The sequence below is a fragment of the Lolium rigidum genome, unplaced genomic scaffold (assembly GCF_022539505.1).
Source record: "Lolium rigidum isolate FL_2022 unplaced genomic scaffold, APGP_CSIRO_Lrig_0.1 contig_10736_1, whole genome shotgun sequence".
Classification (NCBI taxonomy): Eukaryota; Viridiplantae; Streptophyta; class Magnoliopsida; order Poales; family Poaceae; genus Lolium; species Lolium rigidum.
Window position 1 is genome coordinate 31,213 of NW_025899797.1, and position 21,762 is coordinate 52,974.

General features: G+C 43.6%; 1 protein-coding gene across 1 annotated transcript; it reads left to right on the forward strand.

Annotated features, from left to right (window-relative positions):
- Positions 1-18,886: 18,886 nt before the first annotated feature.
- Positions 18,887-20,618, forward strand: LOC124680250 (60S ribosomal protein L31). The gene is made up of 2 exons (XM_047215337.1): positions 18,887-19,025; positions 20,215-20,618. Exons 1-2 carry the CDS (start codon positions 18,937-18,939, stop codon positions 20,492-20,494), a joined length of 369 nt encoding a protein of 122 aa, XP_047071293.1. The 5' UTR covers positions 18,887-18,936; the 3' UTR covers positions 20,495-20,618.
- Positions 20,619-21,762: the final 1,144 nt, after the last annotated feature.

Sequence of the window (21,762 nt, forward strand, 5' to 3'; positions counted from 1 at the left end):
AGCATCTCAATGCCGGAGTTAACAAGCTCCACAACATTCGATATTCATATTTAAATAACCTTAGAGTGCATGATAGATCATTGCAATTACACCAAGTACTAACATAGCATGCACACTGTCACCATCACACTATGAAGGAGGAATAGATCACATCAATACTATCATAGCAATAATTAACTTCATAATCTACAAGAGATTACAATCATAACCTACGCCAAGTACTACACGATGCACACACTTGTCACCATTACACCGTGGAGGAGGAATAGACTACTTTAATAACATCACCGGAGTAACACATAGATGAATAGTGATACAAAACTCATATGAATCTCAATCATGTAAGGCAGCTCATGAGATCATTGTATTGAAGTACATAGGAGAGAGATTAACCACATAGCTACCGGTACAGCCCCGAGCCTCGATGGAGAACTACTCCCTCCTCATGGGAGACGAGCAGCGTTGATGAAGATGGCGGTGGTGTCGATGGAGGAGCCTTCCGGGGCCGATGGCGTGTATTTCACACGTTCGTTGGGCAACCCCAAGAGGAAGGTATGATGCGCACAGCAGCAAGTTTTCCCTCAGAAAGAAACCAAGGTTTATCGAACCAGGAGGAGCCAAGAAGCACGTTGAAGGTTGATGGCGGCGGGATGTAGTGCGGCGCAACACCAGGGATTCCGGCGCCAACGTGGAACCTGCACAACACAACCAAAGTACTTTGCCCCAACGAAACGGTGAGGTTGTCAATCTCACCGGCTTGCTGTAACAAAGGATTAACCGAATTGTGTGGAAGATGATTGTTTGCAGAGAAAACGAGTAAAAACAAGTATTGCGAGCAGATTTGTATTTCGAGTATTAAAGAATAGGACCGGGGTCCACAGGTTCACTAGAGGTGTCTCTCCCATAAGATAAAAGCATGTTGGGTGAACAAATTACGGTCGGGCAATTGACAAATAGAGAGGGCATAACAATGCACATACATGTCATGATAAGTATAGTGAGATTTAATTGGGCATTACGACAAAGTACATAGACCGCCATCCAAGCTGCATCTATGCCTAAAAAGTCCACCTTCAGGTTATCGTCCGAACCCCCTCCGAGTATTAAGTTGCTAACAACGGACAATTGCATTAAGTATGGTGCGTAATGTAATCAATAACTACATCCTCGGACATAGCATCAATGTTTTATCCCTAGTGGCAACGAGCACAACACAACCTTAGAACTTTACGTCACTTGTCCCGGTGTCAATGCGGGCATGAACCCACTATCGAGCATAAATACTCCCTCTTGGAGTTACTAGCATCAACTTGGCCAGAGCCTCTACTAATAATGGAGAGCATGCAAGATCATAAACAACACATATGCAATAACTTGATAATTAACATAACATGGTATTCTCTATCCATCGGATCCCGACAAACACAACAAAGAGTATTACAGATAGATGATCTTGATCATGTTAGGCAGCTCACAAGATCCAACAATGAAGCACAATGAGGAGGCGACCATGGCGGTGTACTACTATGGACCCATAGTCCAGGGGTGAACTACTCACTCATCACTCCGGAGGCGACCATGGCGGTGTAGAGTCCTCCGGGAGATGAATCCCCTCTCCGGCAGGGTGCCGGAGGAGATCTCCAGAATCCCCCGAGATGGGATTGGCGGCGGCGGCGTCTCGGGAAGGTTTTCCGTATCGTGGTCTTTCGCATCGGGGGTTTCGCGACGGAGGCTTTAAGTAGGCGGAAGGGCAGAGTCGGGGGCTGACGAGGGCCCACACCACGGGGCGGCGCGGGCCCCCCCCTTGGCCGCGCCGCCATGTGGTTTGGCCACCTCGTGGCCCCACTTCGTATGCTCTTCGGTCTTCTGGAAGGTTCGTGGCGAAATAGGCCCCAGGGTCTTTGTTTCGTCCAATTCCGAGAATATTTCGTTACTAGGATTTCTGAAACCAAAAACAGCGAGAAAACAGAAGCGGCACTTCGGCATCTTGTTAATAGGTTAGTTCCGGAAAATGCACGAATATGACATAAAGTGTGCATAAAACATGTAGGTATCATCAATAATATGGCATAGAACATAAGAAATTATCGATACGTCGGAGACGTATCAAGCATCCCCAAGCTTAGTTATGCTCGTCCCGAGCGAGGTAAAACGATAACAAAGATAATTTTTGGAGTGATATGCCATCATAAACTTGATCATACTATTTGTAAACATATGTAGTGAATGCAGCGATCAAAACAATGGTAATGACATGAGTAAACAAGTGAATCATAAAGCAAAGACTTTTCATGAATAGTACTTCAAGACAAGTATTAATAAGTCTTGCATAAGAGTTAACTCATAAAGCAATAAATCAAAGCAAAGGCATTGAAGCAACACAAAGGAAGATTAAGTTTCAGCGGTTGCTTTCAACTTGTAACATGTATATCTCATGGATAATTGTCAACATAGAGTAATATAACAAGTGCAATATGCAAATATGTAGGAATCAATGCACTGTTCACACAAGTGTTTGCTTCTTGAGGTGGAGAGAGATAGGTGAACTGACTCAACATAAAAGTAAAAGAATGGTCCTTCAAAGAGGAAAGCATCGATTGCTATATTTGTGCTAGAGCTTTTATTTTGAAAACATGAAACAATTTTGTCAACGGTAGTAATAAAGCATATGAGTTAGGAAAGTTATATCTTACAAGTTGCAAGCCTCATGCATAGTATACTAATAGTGCCCGCACCTTGTCCTAATTAGCTTGGACTACCGGATCTTTGCAATGCACATGTTTTAACCAAGTGTCACAATGGGGTACCTCCATGCCGCCTGTACAAAGGTCTAAGGAGAAAGCTCGCATTTTGGATTTCTCGCGTTTGATTATTCTCAACTTAGACATCCATACCGGGACAACATGGACAACGAGATAATGGACTCCTCTTTAATGCATAAGCATGTGGCAACAATTATTATTCTCATATGAGATTGAGGATATATGTCCAAAACTGAAACTTCCACCATGATTCATGGCTTTAGTTAGCGGCCCAATGTTCTTCTCTAACAATATGCATGCTCCAACCATAAAGGTGGTAGATCTCTCTTACTTCGGACAAGACGGACATGCATAGCAACTCACATGATATTCAACAAAGAATAGTTGATGGCGTCCCCGAAACATGGTTATCGCACAACAAGCAACTTAATAAGAGATAAAGTGCATAAGTACATATTCAATACCACAATAGTTTTTAAGCTATTTGTCCCATGAGCTATATATTGCAAAGGTGAATGATGGAATTTTAAAGGTAGCACTCAAGCAATTTACTTTGGAATGGCGGATAAATACCATGTAGTAGGTAGGTATGGTGGACACAAATGGCATAGTGGTTGGCTCAAGTATTTTGGATGCATGAGAAGTATTCCCTCTCGATACAAGGTTTAGGCTAGCAAGGTTATTTGAAACAAACACAAGGATGAACGGTACAGCAAAACTCACATAAAAGACATATTGTAAACATTATAAGACTCCATACCGTCTTCCTTGTTGTTCAAAACTCAATACTAGATGTTATCTAGACTCTAGAGAAACCAAATATGCAAACCAAATTAGCAAGCTCTAAGTATTTCTTCATTAATGGGTGCAAAGTATATGATGCAAGAGCTTACACATGAGCACAACAATTGCCAAGTATCAAATTATCCAAGACATTTTAGAGTTACTACATGTAGCATTTTCCAATTCCAACCATATAACAATTTAACGAAGAAGAAACTTCGCCATGAATACTATGAGTAGAGCCTAAGGACATACTTGTCCATATGCTACAGCGGAGCGTGTCTCTCTCCCATAAGGTGAATGTTAGGATCCATTTTATTCAAACAAAACAAAAAAACAAAAACAAACCGACGCTCCAAGCAAAGTACATAAGATGTGACGGAATAAAAATATAGTTTTAGGGGAGGAACCTGATAATGTTGTCGATGAAGAAGGGGATGCCTTGGGCATCCCCAAGCTTAGACGCTTGAGTCTTCTTAGAATATGCAGGGGTGAACCACCGGGGCATCCCCAAGCTTAGAGCTTTCACTTTCCTTGATCATATTGCATCATACTCCTCTCTTGATCCTTGAAAACTTCCTCCACACCAAACTCGAAACAACTCATTAGAGGGTTAGTGCACAATAAAAATTAACATGTTCAGAGGTGACACAATCATTCTTAACACTTCTGGACATTGCATAAAGCTACTGGACATTAATGGATCAAAGAAATTCATCCAACATAGCAAAAGAGGCAATGCGAAATAAAAGGCAGAATCTGTCAAAACAGAACAGTCCGTAAAGATGGATTTTATTAGGCCACTAGACTTGCTCAAATGAAAATGCTCAAATTGAATGAAAGTTGCGTACATATCTGAGGATCATGCACGTAAATTGGCTTAATTTTTTGAGCTACCTACAGGGAGGTAGACCCAGATTCGTGACAGCAAAGAAATCTGGAACTGCGCAGTAATCCAAATCTAGTACTTACTTTACTATCAAAGACTTTACTTGGCACAACAGAACACAAAACTAAGATAAGGAGAGGTTGCTACAGTAGTAAACAACTTCCAAGACACAAATATAAAACAAAGTACTGTAGCAAAATAACACATGGGTTATCTCCCAAGAAGTTCTTTCTTTATAGCCATTAAGATGGGCTCATCAGTTTTAATGATGCACTCGCAAGAAATAGTATTTGAAGCAAAAGAGGGCATCAAGAGGCAAATTCAAAACACATTTAAGTCTAACATGCTTCCTATGCATAGGAATCTTGTAAATAAACAAGTTCATGAAGAGCAAAGTAACAAGCATAGGAAGATAAAACAAGTGTAGCATCAAAAATTTCAGCACATAGAGAGGCATTTTAGTAACATGAAAATTTCTACAACCATATTTTCCTCTCTCATAATAATATTCAGTAGCATCATGAGCAAACTCAACAATATAACTATCACATAAAGCATTCTTATCATGAGTCTCATGCATAAAATTAGTACTACTCCCAACATAAGCATAGTTATTCTTATTAATTGTAGTAGGAGCAAATTCAACAAAGTAGCTATCATTATTATTCTCATCATCAAATATAGGAGGCAAAGTATCATCAAAGAAAATTTTCTCCTCAATGCTTGGGGGACTAAAAAGATCATGAAAACCAGCTTCCCCAAGCTTAGAACTTTCTATATTATTATCAACAATGGTGTTCAAAGCGTTCATACTAATATTACTACCAGCATGCAAATAAGATTTCATAGGTTTTTTAATTTTCGCATCAAACAATCCATGTTTTAAATCAGGAAATAGAATAAGAAGCTCATTGTTGTCCATTATGCCAAACTAGTGTAAACAAGAAACAAAACGATGCAATTGCAGGATCTAAAGGAAATAGCTTCGAGCACTCACACAATGGCGCCAGAAGAGTACTTTACCTGGGACCGGAGTATGAGAGCCTTTTTACCTTTCCTCCCCGGCAACGGCGCCGGAAAAGTGCTTGATGTCTACGGGAGCTTCTATTCTTGTAGACGGTGTTGGGCCTCCAAGAGCGAGAGGTTTGTAGAACAGCGGCAAGTTTCCCTTAAGTGGATTACCCAAGGTTTATCGAACTCGGGGAGGAAGAGGTCAAAGATATCCCTCTCATGCAACCCCGCAACCACAAAGCAAGAAGTCTCTTGTGTCCCCAACACACCTAATAGGTGCACTAGTTCGGCGAAGAGATAGTGAAATACGGGTGGTATGAATAAGTAGTAGCAACGTCACCGGAAAAGTGCTTTGCCCGGGACGATAAACAAGCGGTAGTAACGCAGCAGTAGTAACGCAGCGATAGTAACGCGATAGAAACGAGTAAACAAGCAGCGATAGCGATATTTAGGAACAAGGCCTAGGGATTAGACTTTCACTAGCGGACACTCTCAACATTGATCACATAACGGAATAGATAAATGCATACTCTACACTCTCTTGTTGGATGATGAACACATTGCGTAGGATTACACGAACCCTCAATGCCGGAGTTAACAAGCTCCACAATTCAATGTTCATATTTAAATAACCTTAGAGTGCAAGAAAGATCAACACGACTAAACCAAGTACTAACATAGCATGCACACTGTCACCTTCACGCCACGTAGGAGGAATAGATCATATCAAAACAATCATAATGATAATTAACTCCACAATCTACAAGAGATCATGATCATAGCATATGCCAAGTACTAACACGGATGCACACACTCGTCACCATTACACCGTGCGGGAGGAATAAACTACTTTAATAACATCACTAGAGTAGCACATAGATAAATTGTGATACAAAACACATTGCAATCATAAAGAGATATAAATAAGCACTTCACTACGCCATTCATAACGGTGAGTAAGTATTCGTGAAATATAGCCTAAGAGACCCACACGGTGCACACACTTGTCACCTTTACACACGTGGGACAAGGAGTCTCCGGAGATCACATAAGTAAAACTCACTTGACTAGCATAGTGACATCTAGATTACAAGCATCATCATATGAATCTCAATCATGTAAGGCAGCTCATGAGATTATTGTATTGAAGCACATAGGAGAGAGATTAACCACATAGCTACCGGTACGAGCCCGAGCCTCGATGGAGAACTACTCCCTCCTCATGGGAGCAACGAGCGGTGATGAAGATGGTGGTGGAGATGGCAGCGGTGTCGATGGAGAAGCCTTCGGGGCACTTCCCCGCTCCGGCGAGGTGCCGGAGCGAGAGACTCTTGTCCCCGGATCTTGGCTTCGCGATGGCGGCGGCTCGGAAGGTTTTCCGTATCGTGGTTCTTCGTATCGGGGTTTTCGCAACGGAGGCTTTAAATAGGCGGAAGGGCAGCCTCGGAGGGGGCACGGGGGGCCCACACCATAGGGCGGCGTGGCCCCCCTCGGCCGCGCCGGGGTGTGGTGTGGGGCCCCCGGGGCTTCCTCCGGCGGCTCTCGGGTGTTCCGGAAGGCTCGGGAAAAATAGGGACCCGGGTCTTGATTTCGTCCAATTCGAGAATATTTCTTTACTAGGATTTCGGAACCAAAAACAGCAGAAAACGGGAACTGGCTCTTCGGCATCTTGTTAATAGGTTAGTTCCAGAAAATGCACGAATATGACATAAAGTGTGCATAAAACATGTAGGTATCATCAATAATATGGCATGGAACATAAGAAATTATCGATACGTCGGAGAAGTATCAATGCATGCTGGATAGCGGTCTATGTACTTTGTCGTAATGCCCAATTAAATCTCAAAATACTCATCATATCATGTATGTGCATTGTCATGCTCTCTTTATTTGTCAATTGCCCGACTGTAATTTGTTCACCCAACATGCTATTTATCTTATGGGAGAGACACCTCTAGTGAACTGTGGACCCCGGTCCATTCTTTACATCCGAAATACAAATCTGCTGCTATTGTTCTTTACTTGTTCTTTGCAAACAATCATCATCCACACTATACATCTAATCCTTTGTTACGACAAGCCGGTGAGATTGACAACCTCGTCTGTTTCGTTGGGGCAAAGTACTTTGGTTGTGTTGTGCGAGTTCCATGTTGGCGCCGGAATCCCCGGTGTTGCGCCGCACTACATCCCGCCGCCATCAACCTTCGACGTGCTTCTTGGCTCCTACTGGTTCGATAAACCTTGGTTTCTTACTGAGGGAAAACTTGCCGCTGTACGCATCACACCTTCCTCTTGGGGTTCCCAACGGACGCGTGCTGTACGCGTATCACGGCCTAGGCATGGCCCGCGCCTAGGGGTGGTCTGGGCCCACCAGGCGCCCCACCGACCTAAATCCTCCGCCTATTTATACATCTTCTCAGGAAAACCCTGGATACCGAGCCTCCATCCACGAAAAGTTCCATTGCGGCCGCCATCGCCGAAACCATCTCGGGGGGTTCTGAAGCTCTTCCCGGCACCCTGCCGGAGGGGGAAATCATCGCCGGAGACATCTACATCACCATGCCGCCTCCGAAGTGATGCGTGAGTAGTTCATCCCTGGACTATGGGTCCATATCAGTAGCTAGATGGTTGTCTTCTCCACTTTGTGCTTCATGTATTGATCTTCTGAGCTGCCTTACATGATCAAGATCATCTTTATGTAATCCTATATGTTTGGTTTGCTGAGATCCGATGAATGTTGAATACTATGTTGAGATTGATTATATATTCATGTCATGTGTTATTTGTGATCTTGCATGCTCCCCGTTGCTAGTAGAAACTCTGACCAGGTGGATACTTGTGACTCCAAGAGGAGGTATTTATGCTCGGTAGTAGGTTCATGCCTCTAGTTTCCTGGGAGAGTGACTTTATAACTTCTAAGGTTGTAGATGTGTTGTTGCTACTAGGGAGAAACAACAATGTTTTATCCAAGGGTAATTCTATTATTTACTTTACACACATTGCTTAATGCGATAGTCTGTTGCTTGCAAATTTATACTGGAAGGGGTGCAGACGCTAACCTGAAGGTGGATTATCAGTCATAGACGCAGTTGGATTACAGTCTATGTATTATGTTGTAATATCCAATACCAAATCTCATAGTAATCATCTTGTCATGTATGGTCGATATTCTGTCAATTGCCCAGCTGTAATTTGTTCACCCAACATGCTATTTCTTTATGGAGAGACACCTCTAGTGACATGTGGACCCAGGTCCTATTTCCTTTACTAATAAATTCAACTGCAATCTTGTTCTGTTTACTTTCTGCAAACATCTTCTTCCATTTGATACGTCTAATCCTTTGTGTTCATCAAACCAGTGAGATTGACAACGTCACTATAAGTTGGGGCAAAGTACTTTGGTTGTGTTGTGTGCAGGTTCCACGTTGTTGCTGACGCCGGTAGTGCGCCCTACCACTAGTCAACCAGCAACACCTTCAGAAGTCACGCCTTTCTCCTACTGGTCGATCAAACCTTGGTTTCGTACTGAGGGAAAACTTGCTGCTGTGCTCATCACACCTTCCACTTGGGGTTCCCCAACAGCGTGTCCGCATACGACGAGCACACGCCATCACGCACCATCAAGTGTAGATAGTCTATTAGTGGCAGGCGTAGGAGTGGTAGTTGTCTTACATTTTAGCATACCTACACGGTGCAACAAGTCCAGAGAATACTGAAAGTCACCACACTCAAGGAAGAAACCCGATAACCAACAACAATAGCAAAGGAGCTGACAACCAGGTACATAGTGACATCAGGAAGCCGAAGGAGAAACGGTGACGTGTTAGTATTAGATGGGACAAATCCAAGCGCACGAGCAGATCCAAGTCAGGCATGCCACGCACCAGGAGCCTGCTTAAGACTATAAAGCGCCTTGACGAGGCGACACAAATGATGAGGACGAGTAGATCAACAAAACTTGAAGGCTGAAACATATAGACATCTTTCTCCAAAACTCCATGGAGAAAGGCATTCTGAACATCCAACTAGCAAAGAGACCACCCTCAAGTGACCTCCAAAAAGTGGACAAAATGAATAGTAGTGGGTTTGACAACAAGATTGAATGTATCCTCATAGTCAATGTCATACATCTGTTTGAATCCCTTAGCAACCAATCATGCCTTGTATTGTTATATAGATCCATCAACATGTTCAGTGACTTTCCACACCCCTTTCAAGTCAATAATCCTAACCCTAGATGTGGGAGGAACTAGTTTCCAAGTATCATTTTTGGAAATGACCTGAAACTCCTGCTCAATTGCAGCGTAACAATGTGGAATACTCATAGCATCCTCAAAGTGTCGAGTTCAACCATGGGGTTAGCCATAGAATTTGACATGCAAGCCATGCAACCGTGCCATCTATGCGTTCACGCGGAACATAAATGCCACTTTTGCTACGTGTATGAGGACGCATCACACGCTAGCACGAGTGGTGGTGAAGGTGATGCAGTCGGCGAGGGTGAATCAACACCTGTCATAGACAAGGGCATGGCCAAACGAGGCATAGACACTGGCGTCGAAGGCACTTCAGTAAACGCGGGCGATACGAAACCTGGCACAGGTGAGGCCGTCCTAGGTAAGGAAGGCTCGAGTGAGGTTGTAGCCTCACACGTAGGGGATGCCGAACCAAGTGAGGACGGCTCGGGCGAGGCCTTAGCCTCGTGTGCAGAGGGGGCCGGAGGAGTCAGTCTATGAGTCGGCCCATCAAATGAAGAGGTAGGCGAGGCCGGCATGACCTACTGGTCGAGGCCAGCGATGTGCCCATGTGCATAATGCACCCGTGATCAATGTCCAACACTGGACGAGAGGTTGTGACCACGTGCATGCCCCATGCACTCGTGATCGATGTCCATAAGATGAGAACGAATGCGAACACCTGCACCATGATTAGGTAGCAACCGAGGAGAATAAGCACTATCTTCAAATTTATCAGGAAAAGTATGAAACGAATGAAGTGATGGTGTTGGGGTGGTGATAGAGATAATAAGTACGGAAAAGGGAAAGAAGTTCTCATAAAAAATAACATCACATGAAATATAAACACAATTAGACGGAACATGAAGGCATTTTTCACCTTTGCAAAGAGAACTATACCTGAGAAACACACTTTTTTTTAGAATAGAACTCAAGTTTGCAATTGTTGTAGGGGTGAAGGTGTGGCCAACATGCACACCCAAACATGTTGAAGAAAGGTATAATCTAGTCTCTCCATCAGATGTGAGGGGGTGTTGAAGTGGGTTGCCGAGCTCTTTCTATCAGACCCGTATTTTGAAATAGTTGGTTAGTGCACGAAGCTTAACATGGTATAAGACAGTGACTTGAGTTCGAGTGCTGATTTTCACAATTTATCCTGTAAATTGATTCTCCCTCTTGTCTATGTATTGGCCTCTTGAGTCATACCTCTATGTTTACACATGTTGACTTATCTATCCCTCACACATGAGGGGGTGCTGAAATGGATTGCCTATCTCTTTCCAATAGATCGGCCTTTGGTAATATTTGGTTAATGCATGAAGTTTAATAGCGTATACTCCCTTCGTTCTAATATTATTTTTGAAAAGTCAACTCAGGTAAGTTTGACCAAACCTTTAAAAAATCTATCAACAAATTTGATATACTACAGATATCACGTGGAAACATATTTCATGATGTATCTAATGATATTGATTTTATTTAGATGTTAATATTTTGTAAAAATTTGGTCAAATTTAACATGGTTTGACTTTCAAAAATATAATATAAGCCTTATTCATTGAAATGGTGGTACCGTATGCATTGTTACACAATATGTCACATACCACACTTACATTGCTACGCTCAGTAGAAATTTAAAGAAACCATTCGTTTGCCAGCACGACTTGGGGTGAACTTGTAAAAATAGTTTTTTAGTGTGTGATAAGTATTCATTTATGTTTGAGTCGGCAAGGCGGTGGCCACAAGGACACCGATGCGTGGAGGTATTTTTTGCTTATAACCCCTAAAGTCAAAGAAATTCAATTTCAAATCCCCTAGGCGATGTAAAAAAAGTCCCCCTTTGACATCTTGATTTCCATTACTTCCCGTACCAGCTCATCCTCCGGTTTGATCACTTTTTCCCTGGTTTCGCATCTCGACCACTTCGTCACACATGCGTCATGCATGGAGGATTCAGCCACGAGGGACAACCCATGTATGTGCCTGTGAAACGAACACCTGCTTGACCATGGTAGCCGCGTTTTCCCGCTGCCGCACATCGAGAATTTGCTCGGTTCTCTTCATCGGCAGGGTGGGATTGTGTTAGAGTACATCATGGGCCTGGGCCCATTAGTCTTAGGGTTTGCTTAGGGGTCAAGTAAGCCTTGCTTGGGAGTCAAGTAAACCTCTCTATATATGGAGAGGAGATGTATCAATCTAATCAAGCAAGAATTAAGAAGGAAATCCCTTCCCTCTTGCCACCGGCCGTGGGCAAGGCCCCCGGCCGGCCCTCTCGCGCCCTCGCAGCCCTCTCTCTCCCTCCCAAACCCTAGCAGCCTTATAACACTTGGTATTAGCTTTCCCGGGTTCGATCATGTCCAACCCTCCACCGAGTTCTTCCCACCCGCCGCCGCCGCACTCCGACGTCCCTGCCGTTCTCTCCCCGGCGGAGATCACCGCAGCCCTCCGCAATCTCACCACTGCTGTCCAGGAGATCCGCCTCTTCCTGGCCGGTCCCTACTGGCCGCTGCCGCCGCCGGCGCTGCTGCCGTGGCAGCCGACGCACCAGGCGGCCTCCGCCGCGATCGCCGGGCCGCTGCAGCCGATGCTGATGCTATCGTCGCCGCCCCCCGATGCCAGGCTGCTGCAGTCTCCGCTGCCGCTGTCCATCATCTCCGGGCCGGGCCATACCTTGTCGCCGGGGGTCCCTCTTCTCCGACGATCGGCCGCCTTCTTCCCCACCGGGACGCTACGACAGCAGACGGCGGCCGCTGCCGCCACCAACACCGCCGCTGCAGCTGCTGTCCTCACCGATGCTGTCCCTGCCGTTCGGTGGGCAGCTGCAACAGCAGCAGCAGCTGCGGTCGCCACCAACACCGCAGCAGCGGCTGCTGCCGCCACCGACGCCGTCCCTGCCTTTCGGTGGTGTGGGAGCGACCTTGGCCCCGGGCTCTACATCGACACCGCCTGGGATGCCCTTCCACCAGGTCCATTTCCCTTCGTCGCCGTCACCGCTTCCGGCTTGGATCGCTATCCGCCACGTGTCGGCGGCTGTGAGGCTGCAGGCTGCTGCGCGCGGCCTCCTAGTGCGTCGGCGTGTGCGGGAGATGCGTGATCTGCGCAGCTGCAGCTCCTCCAAGTTGCGCTTCGTTGCGCAACGGACCTCGATCTCGTCCGCTGCGTCGGGGATCTTGGGCGTGCGGTTTCCCCCACGGGCGGCGGACATGCTGTTTTTCCCGCGGGCAGCGACCTCAAAGTATGCGCCATCGACAGTCATCCGGCGGGGAGATGGCATGGTGTCACCGACAGGAGCGCACCGTGTAGCACCACCGCATTCCGCCGCCGGACACCGCGCAGGCTCCTTTTGTTCCGTTGGTTTCCATGGGATCCAGGTGGCTGTACAGGTGCAGGTCCGACGGGCGGATGGTGTCCACTTCATGTTCAGGGGTCAACAATAAAGCGTCCCAGTCTATTTCAGGTTGAGAGTAATAAAACAAGCCGAGATGTAAAAGGCTCGTTTTTAGGTGTTAGGTTTGTGTTGCGTCGAGTCATGGTTTGTTTAGGTTGCAGCTCGAGGACGAGCTGCATGTCCAGGTGGGGTGTAGTGTTAGAGTACATCATGGGCCTGGGCCCATTAGTCTTAGGGTTTGCTTAGGGGTCAAGTAAGCCTTGCTTGGGAGTCAAGTAAACCTCTCTATATATGGAGAGGAGATGTATCAATCTAATCAAGCAAGAATTAAGAAGGAAATCCCTTCCCTCTTGCCCGGCCGTGGGCAAAAGGCCCCCGGCTGGCCTTCTCGCGCCCTCGCAGCCCTCTCTCTCCCTCCCAAACCCTAGCAGCCACATAACAGATTGGGTGTGGGGTTTAGCTAGGTTTCTTCTGTAGTAAATGATCCAATTGTTTAGGGTTGTTGTTGGGATGGCAGATGCGTCGCTTGTGGTTCATAGTATCAACCTTGTTTTATTGATGATGCCCTCCTTCTGTGTTCTTTGTGATGCCATATTTCTCTGCGTGTGTGTTGTGATGCCATGTTGTTGTGTGGTGGATTTTGATCATCTGAGTGAAACCGTGAATCAAATCTTGGTAGTTTGTGTAGTTGCGAAGTAGTTGCAAAGCATTTGTATAGAAAGTAGTAGGTGATTTTCTTTAGAATTGTGTATGAAGTTTTCTTAATTTTGTTGTGTAAATAAATACAACACTTCGCAATGTAGGCGAATTTTTTGATTTGCTCATTCTCCTAATTGATCACAATGTTTTTCATGCCGACTAATTAGCAATATGACCTACATTAGCACAAACATGTGTCTTTTATGATAGTTGCAACGCTAATACATGGTCATTGTTACGGATTAATGATTTTGTGAGAGAACTTGGAATGAACTAAATGAAAGGTTGCATGTGTTTGTCGGGCAATGATATCACGGATGGGTTGATGTGCATTTAGAAGGATGCACATGTAGTTGCTAGAGGTAGATGAAACATATTTCCAGGGTCTGGCCAAGCAGAGATATTCTAGAGGTAGAGGTAGAGGAAGAGGCAAGAAAGGAGCAAAATCAAGCTCATCACATGCCACCCAAGGTTCTGGAGAGGCAAGAAAAAGGCAGCTGCAACACGATCATAACATACCACAGAACCTCCCACACAACGTAGAGCAAGATAATACATACAACACATGCCCAAGACCTGCTTACTTCTTGCTCTTTGGTGAAGGCAGTCAGCAAGTTCAATTTCTTGACGTGAATGAATAAGATGTAGCTGAAATTGAGAAAAAAAAATGCACCTGATGCGACAGTTAGTTGTTGCATATTTTGTGAAATAATGTACTAAATATTTGTTATCTAGTAAGTAATCATGGACAAACATTTCCGCTATTTTCATCTGTTAGCTTGTAATTTCCTGATGTGGAATCTTGTACGGAATATGTACTTCCTACCATGAGAATCATGCAGTGAATTTTATCTACTATATTTTCTGGCATTTTTTCAGGAGATTGGTAAGAAATTTACAAGAGATTTCTATATCAATTCCTAACAAAGAATTTCATGTACACAATGTTATGGGTATTGATAAGACAAGTTCATATCTACTATATTTGTTGGATTCATAAAAAAATATGTATTTTATGTTTTGGACATTGATAAGACAAATTTGTATCAAGATTGACAAGAAAATTTACAGCTACCACAATTCTCCATTGAGGTGCAGCTAAAACATTTATTTATTATATGCAACGCAAAATCCAACTACCAAAGCGACAAATACAAATTCTTTTATATTTCTAGCCCTAATCTCTGCCAAGTGAACCTTGGCCTTACCTTGCTCTCTATCGCCAACCTCAACATCACTCTATTTTGATCAGCGGCCTCATTCTTCAGCTTCAAAATCTCTGCCGCAATGTCACTATCAATCTTTCTGTGCACAGATTCTTCGCACAATATCAGAGTTCATCTTGCCGTCAAACTGCATTATAGCTTGATTCCCAACTAAATTGCACAATTTGCTTCTCATCTCATTTCTCTGGAAAATTCGAAGACACATAGAATCTGTACTCTGGACATTCCAGAGAAATTCGAAGAACCATCATGATTTCGGAGCGAGATACATCAGAAAATGATCACATTTTTTTATTGAGTTTCCCAGTAGGTAACTTCAGTAACCCTTGCTCACTCCTCGCCGTTGATGAAGCTGCAGCCACTGCCGCCGCAATTGGCACCCTTACCATCCTTCGCATCCGACCCAACATGATGATGGCGAGCCGATCCCATGACCCGCTTCAGCCCTAACACTCGCCACATTCTTCATACTATCATCGTCACAGGTAAGCTGCAACCGTCGATGACACGACGCCATCACCGTCGTCAATCATTTCCTACCTAGGGTTAGCGACACATGGGACTAGGGACCGAACTAATCTGCTAATTCCGTTACAGCTCGGGGGTTTCTATGAATTTACCACATGCCTGCAAGTGCCCATTCAACACCGTGATAAACCGTGGCACCGCACATGTCTTCACGAGAGGCATCATGTACCAGTTTACACCCCAAGTTGCAACTTATTGTACCAAAGTGCACCCGGATGATAACATGTTGTATTGCTGGTGCTATTAACATTTTCTTTTTTATTGTGTTGCCTTATTCGCATTCATTTCGCTCAAGGTGTGAGTAGTAGACACAGGTACGCGCACGGTGATTATTACGGTATAGTCAGTATCGAAAACAAAGCAGATGCTTAGTGTAAGGCTGGTCATAGTGGGTAGTATCATATAGTACTATCATGTATATAATACTTTTGTATGATACTAGATCTATAATGCATAGTATCATAGACTAGTATCATAGTTTTGCTATATTAATTGATTTGTAGAATCTCAATACAAATTTGTGTACAAGATTTATTTGATACTAACTTTTCTCGTGATGTGTGCTATGATACAATATCTACCTATGATACTCTAATCTTCTCTCATCCATAATTACTTGCCACATCAGCATTTTTGGTGGAGCTAAGATGCATGATACTAGTTATGATACTAGCACTATGGCTAGCCTAAGAAGAGTTCCACTTCCATATGCATTGAACGTGTTCATCAGTGGTCGCCTCGGCTACACTTTCTTTGGTTATCAACTTGGAATCTCTTGGCACCATATTTGGTTCAAATTTATGCCACGCCGTTCAGAATCAAAGATCACGATGCGAGCCTTCTTTTCCGCACCTGGCATACATATCGTCGTGATGCACGTCGAGCTCGGATGGTAACGTACGGGTGGGTCGATGTCACCTAGCTCTACGTACATTGAATCTGATATACTCCTGTAGTCCTGTATATCCGTAAACTGTTTGCCTTCAGACATGGCGGACACAATCTTGTTTCTTTTGGGAAAGAAGGATCCTCTTGGAACATTTTTCTGTTGCTTTCTTTTAGTGGAGTGGAGCTTCTTGGAACTTTTGCTTTCGTTTCAGAGCCTGTTCCGCAGCACTCCAGCTCCAAACTCCACAACCAGAGCGGGGGATGCAGTGCCAAATGCATCAACTCCGCGAATCTGATAACGTCCGGCGCACAGTGCAATTTTGCAGGGCAGTCTATATGCCCCGTTCCTCATTTCAGCAAAAGTAGGATCTAATCAAAATTACAAAAAAGTGTCACCGCCAAGTGCCACTACCGAACCGGTACCACTGTCTATTCCTCTCCTCTCATCCCTTATCGCCAAGAGGGCACATGAAACAGAGACGAGTGATGGCCCGCTCGAATCCTGCCGCAGGCGGCACGCTGCAGGTCGAATCGCTCGTGCCGCCTCCGAACTGAGGATGCCACCAGGTCATCTTCTTCTCTCTAGCGCAGATTCATGTATACCCGACGACAAATCGAGACCACCTGTCGCTTCCTCCTCCAGTTCAATTTGCTCGGCTACCAGGACCTTGGTCCTCCGCCCCACGCACATGACCTTCGTCCATGGTGAGCCGTTGATAGATTCAAGCCCATCATCCAACATTTGCCATTAGGTTAGATTCCTTTGTTTCCAGCTAGGTTCCATTTGCTTTGAATGGACCAGCCCACGCTCGCACGGAGCGGAGCTAGCCGAACGGTGCTTCGACCAAGCGTATAATCGGGAGAGCACCGCGAGTGGAGCGGAGCGACGAGTTTTGATTTTTTTGATTTTTTTAGATCAAGCGACGAGTTTTGATGGAGCGAAGTGTTACCGAACAGGCTGCGTTTGCCTGGTAATGAGTCCCAAGTCCCAACGGCTGAACATTTGCACGGTGATCCCTATTCTCCGCTCAATGCGGGAGTGAGCTCAGAGCGGGATAGAGCTGGGCCGACCCATTAGCTAGGTAGCGTCTTCTTTTATTCTTTTTCTTCAGTTTTTTTCTTGTTTCTTTCGTTTTTTCTCTGGTTTTGCTGGTTTCTTCCCTCCCGTTTCTGGTTTTGCTGGTTGGTTTTTTCTGAACTTTTCAAATTTTCAACTTTTTTGAGTTTGAACATTTTTTTTGGAATTTGAACAATTTTTAAGTTTGAACATTTTCCGAGTTTGAACATTTTTCAGGTTTGACCTTTTTGGAAGTTTAGCAATTTTTATATTTAACATTTTCAGTTTGGAACGTTTCAGATTTGTATGTTTTGTTTTTTTTTTTAAATTTGTTCGCTTTTTGAAAATTGTTCGGTTTTTAAAATCGTTCAATTTCGAAAATTATTCGGTTATTAAAATCGTTTAATTTTGAAATTTGTTCCGTTTTTAAAATTGTTCGATTTTGAATTTTGTTTAGAAAAGCTAAGCAAATGTTTAGCGTAAACTGTCACGAAAGAAATAGAAGAGAAAAGAGCGACAAAATAAATGGGCCTGACCCAGATTAGGTTCCTTTAAGCGGAGCTCCACTCGCTCTCGCTTAAAGCGGGGGGGTGCTTTACAACGACCTGCTCGGTGGCCAGCGAGGAGCGGCACACCCTCCGTTCGTTGTTGGGCCCGGCCCACGATCTCGAACGGCTGTTTGCTTTTTTATTTTTTAGATTTGAACAATTTTTAAATTGGAACAAATTTTGAAAATTTATTATTTTTATATATGAACAATTTACGAATTTGAACATTTTTTTAATTTTGAACAACTTTTAAATTTAAACATTTTTCGAATTTGAACAATTTTTATATTTGAACAATTTTGAATTTGAAAAATATCATATTTGAACAATTTTCGTATTTGAACAATTTTATACTTGAACAATTTTTATACTTGAACAATTTTCACATTTGAACAATTTTTGTACTTGAACAATTTTCGAATTTAATTTTTTTTCAAGTATTTGAGATAGAACATTTTACATTTAAAATATATTTAAATTTAGAAAATTAAATCTTAAGAACGAAAGAAAAAACAGAAAAGAAAAATAAAACAGAAAACAAAAAATAACACGAACTGAGCCGACCGGGTCGGCATATAGGATTTGCGCGTAAGGACCTGGTCGGCATATAGGATTTGCCGCTTAAAGCGGTCAATAGGGCCTCCCCATTTGCACACTACAAGTACCAATGTCTGCGGCCCGAAAATGAACCCATCGCGGCCTAGCAGATTGTTCCGCTAGGAAACAAGGCCCTCTGCGCGGCCCGTCCAACTTTCAGGCCTCCATGATCTAATTTGTGGCCCAACTCATGTAGCACTTGTGATCTTCCTGACGCGGGCATATAAAGTCCATCCTCCGTCGCTAGTAGGGTTTTCCTCTCGCGCCGCCGGACCGAAGCAGTCGTCTCGGAAGGAGGAAGCAGCAGCAGCCGAGGAGGAGAGCGATGGCGGACAAGAAGGGAGGAGCGCCAAGGAAGGAGGAGGTGGTCACCAGGGAGTACACCGTCAACCTCCACAAGCGCCTCCATGGCTGGTACGCTACCTCTCTTCCCATGCCCATCCCGCCCTCGCTGTTACTAGTGCTCACTGCCTTGCGTTCTGTCCCCGCTGCAAGATCCGGCACCGTTGATCACGCACGCTTTCCTGCTTTATTCATGACCATTGGTGGTGCTTGATTTACGGTGATAGATCACGGTTGTTGCTCTCGCGCATATTAGTCGGCATAGACGATTGAACAATTCCGTGCTGCTGAGGTTGTTGTCCGTTATATGTCTTCTTTCCTCCTGATACTTACCTGATCTAGTTTAGACGTGTCCTTTATAACAGGGATGTACCATATCGCTCCATTTTAATTTTGGTTGCAGCTAGTTTTGATACAATTGCTGTGACTAATAGATCTGAGAGCTAAGATAACAGAGCTGTAGCATCATATTCCATTTGAAGTTAGTATTGCGGCTACTTGACATCCAATTGCCCTCACTTTAGGTTTTCGTCTATTTAGCTATACCTCAGCTAATTAAAGACCTTGTTTGCCCCCACCTGTAGAATGTTTAACCTCATAAGCTCGATACCCTTGCTCATTCGATAATCATTTCTGATGGTTCGTGTGAAATTTGTTTTAGACTTGCCTATAACATGCTTCAAAGGGTTGGAACATTCGCTTGCGATGCTTAAGCGCAGTAGTTTGAAAAAGCTTAAAGAGAAGGGCTAGTTTGCATACCATTTGTTGGAGCCAATTACTTTGTATGTGCAGGGAAATTACTTCGGTCCAAATGCACTAAGCCTTGGCTCGGCCTGCCAACTATCCTGTTGGATGCATTTTGATCCCTGCACATCCCTGTCATTTGGATCGAAGTAGTTTCCAGGTAGAAATTGGCTGTGATAAGTTGTAGGTCTCTGATAATCCAACTGTAATACCTGCAGTATTGCTCCTTCACTTTCTATTTCTGTTTACCGTTCTTGGAATGGCCAGTATCTACTTGTTATTGAACTTGACATTCTGCAGGTCAGGCCTGTTCTTAGAATGGCCTCTGTTAGTTCAGTGTCTACTTGTTATTGAACTCAACATTCTTCAGTTCAGGCCTGCTATTGCTCAACCTAGCAAGATGTCATGTTGTCATTATTGTATGGAATGGAACTGTTTAGGCACATGTATAAAGCCAACCTGTTCTTATGAATTAGGTAAATGGATTGTTTTTAAAGTATTCTCTAATGTTTAACAGTACATTCAAGAAGAAGGCTCCCAATGCCATCAAGGAGCTGAGGAAGTTCGCGCAGAAGGCTATGGGCACCTCAGATGTCAGGATCGACGTGAAGCTCAACAAGCACATCTGGAGCAGTGGGATCAGAAGCGTGCCCCGTAGGGTTCGCGTGAGGATTGCCCGCAGGAGGAACGACGAGGAGGACGCCAAGGAGGAGCTCTACTCTCTCGTCACTGTTGCCGAGGTGCCTGCTGAGGGTTTGAAGGGGCTGGGAACCAAGGTCGTTGACGACACTGATTAGACTCGAGCTTTGTCTACATCGTTAGAATGAGTTGTTATTTTGCATTGCAACAGCATCTATTTTCTATCCTGCAAAAGTTTTGGAGTATGGAACATCGCAAGCTATCTATTTTCTTTCATCTAAATTCTGAGGATTGGTTTGTTGCTCATGCTGTGTGTTCATTATTGACAGTGCTGTGGAAAAATAGGCTGTTGAGAGGTGTACTTCAGTAGATTGAAATGTGGTTCATTTCATTTGGTATATGCAATACTCCTGTCCAAGTAGAGCTGCAAACGAGTTCCAGCGAGCTATACTCCGCTCAGCTGAACTCTTACAAAAATTCAAGCGAGTTTAGACTGAGTCTGAGTTAAATGTTTACCTATAAAATTGGCTCATCCTTAGCTTAATGATCTCCAGCTATCTAAGCAAGATAGTAGTTTCAAAAAAAAAAAAAAAGCAAGATAGTAAAATTCTTATATTCCTAGGCAATTTTTTCATACAGTTTAAAATACAACATCATACCAACACATAATAAGATATTTTTCAATAACAATCATGATAATAAATCTCTTCTAACACAAAGACTAACGAAATATATCTAGCTGGGGAAGACAAATTAGAGGAAAAAGTTCATAAAAGTTCTAGTTCTGTGCAAGGATGGTAGATGTTCTTGGAGTGGCCATGGGCCTCGAAATAATTCGTAAAACCAGATACGATTATTGCTTTAATTTTCTCTTTTAGTTCACCTTCCGGCTTTGGTTGCACATTGATCACATATAAGGTAACAAATTATAATATTTTCTATTAATATATAACAAAATAATTTTATATAATTCGAATTCAATCTGGCTTCCAAGTTTATGCTCCTCCCTCCAAACGTTATATTTCTAATTGTAAAAAAAAATTCAACAAATTTTTTTGCATGTACATTTCGACAATTTATATGTGTTTGTACAGTTTCACGAAAATGCGATACTTTTGTTGGTGGATGTAAAAAAGATAAAACATGTCTCACAAAAAATCTTATTTTAAGCACCAAATATTGCCTTTTTTACACTACTTAAATGACAAGTCGATATTTCATGGAAAGACTGTGCGCATGATTGTACACGTGATTTTTTCGTTTATAATTTTTTAACATTTCAAAATATACTACAAAATATTTTATATAAAAGAAACATATACACCCAAGAGCCAAAACAAATTATGTTATTTTGAGCTACTGCGTGAGAGTCGAGCTAAAAAGGCTCACGAGAACCTCGAACTTTTTTCTTGCAGCCCTATGTCCA

Excerpts from the sequence above, each read along its gene's own strand:
- LOC124680250 (XM_047215337.1), top strand. The coding sequence starts at position 18,937 with ATGGCGGACAAGAAGGGAGGAGCGCCAAGGAAGGAGGAGGTGGTCACC. Across the intron at positions 19,026-20,214 it reads CACAAGCGCCTCCATGGCTG|TACATTCAAGAAGAAGGCTC; the intron begins GTACGCTACCTC and ends AATGTTTAACAG.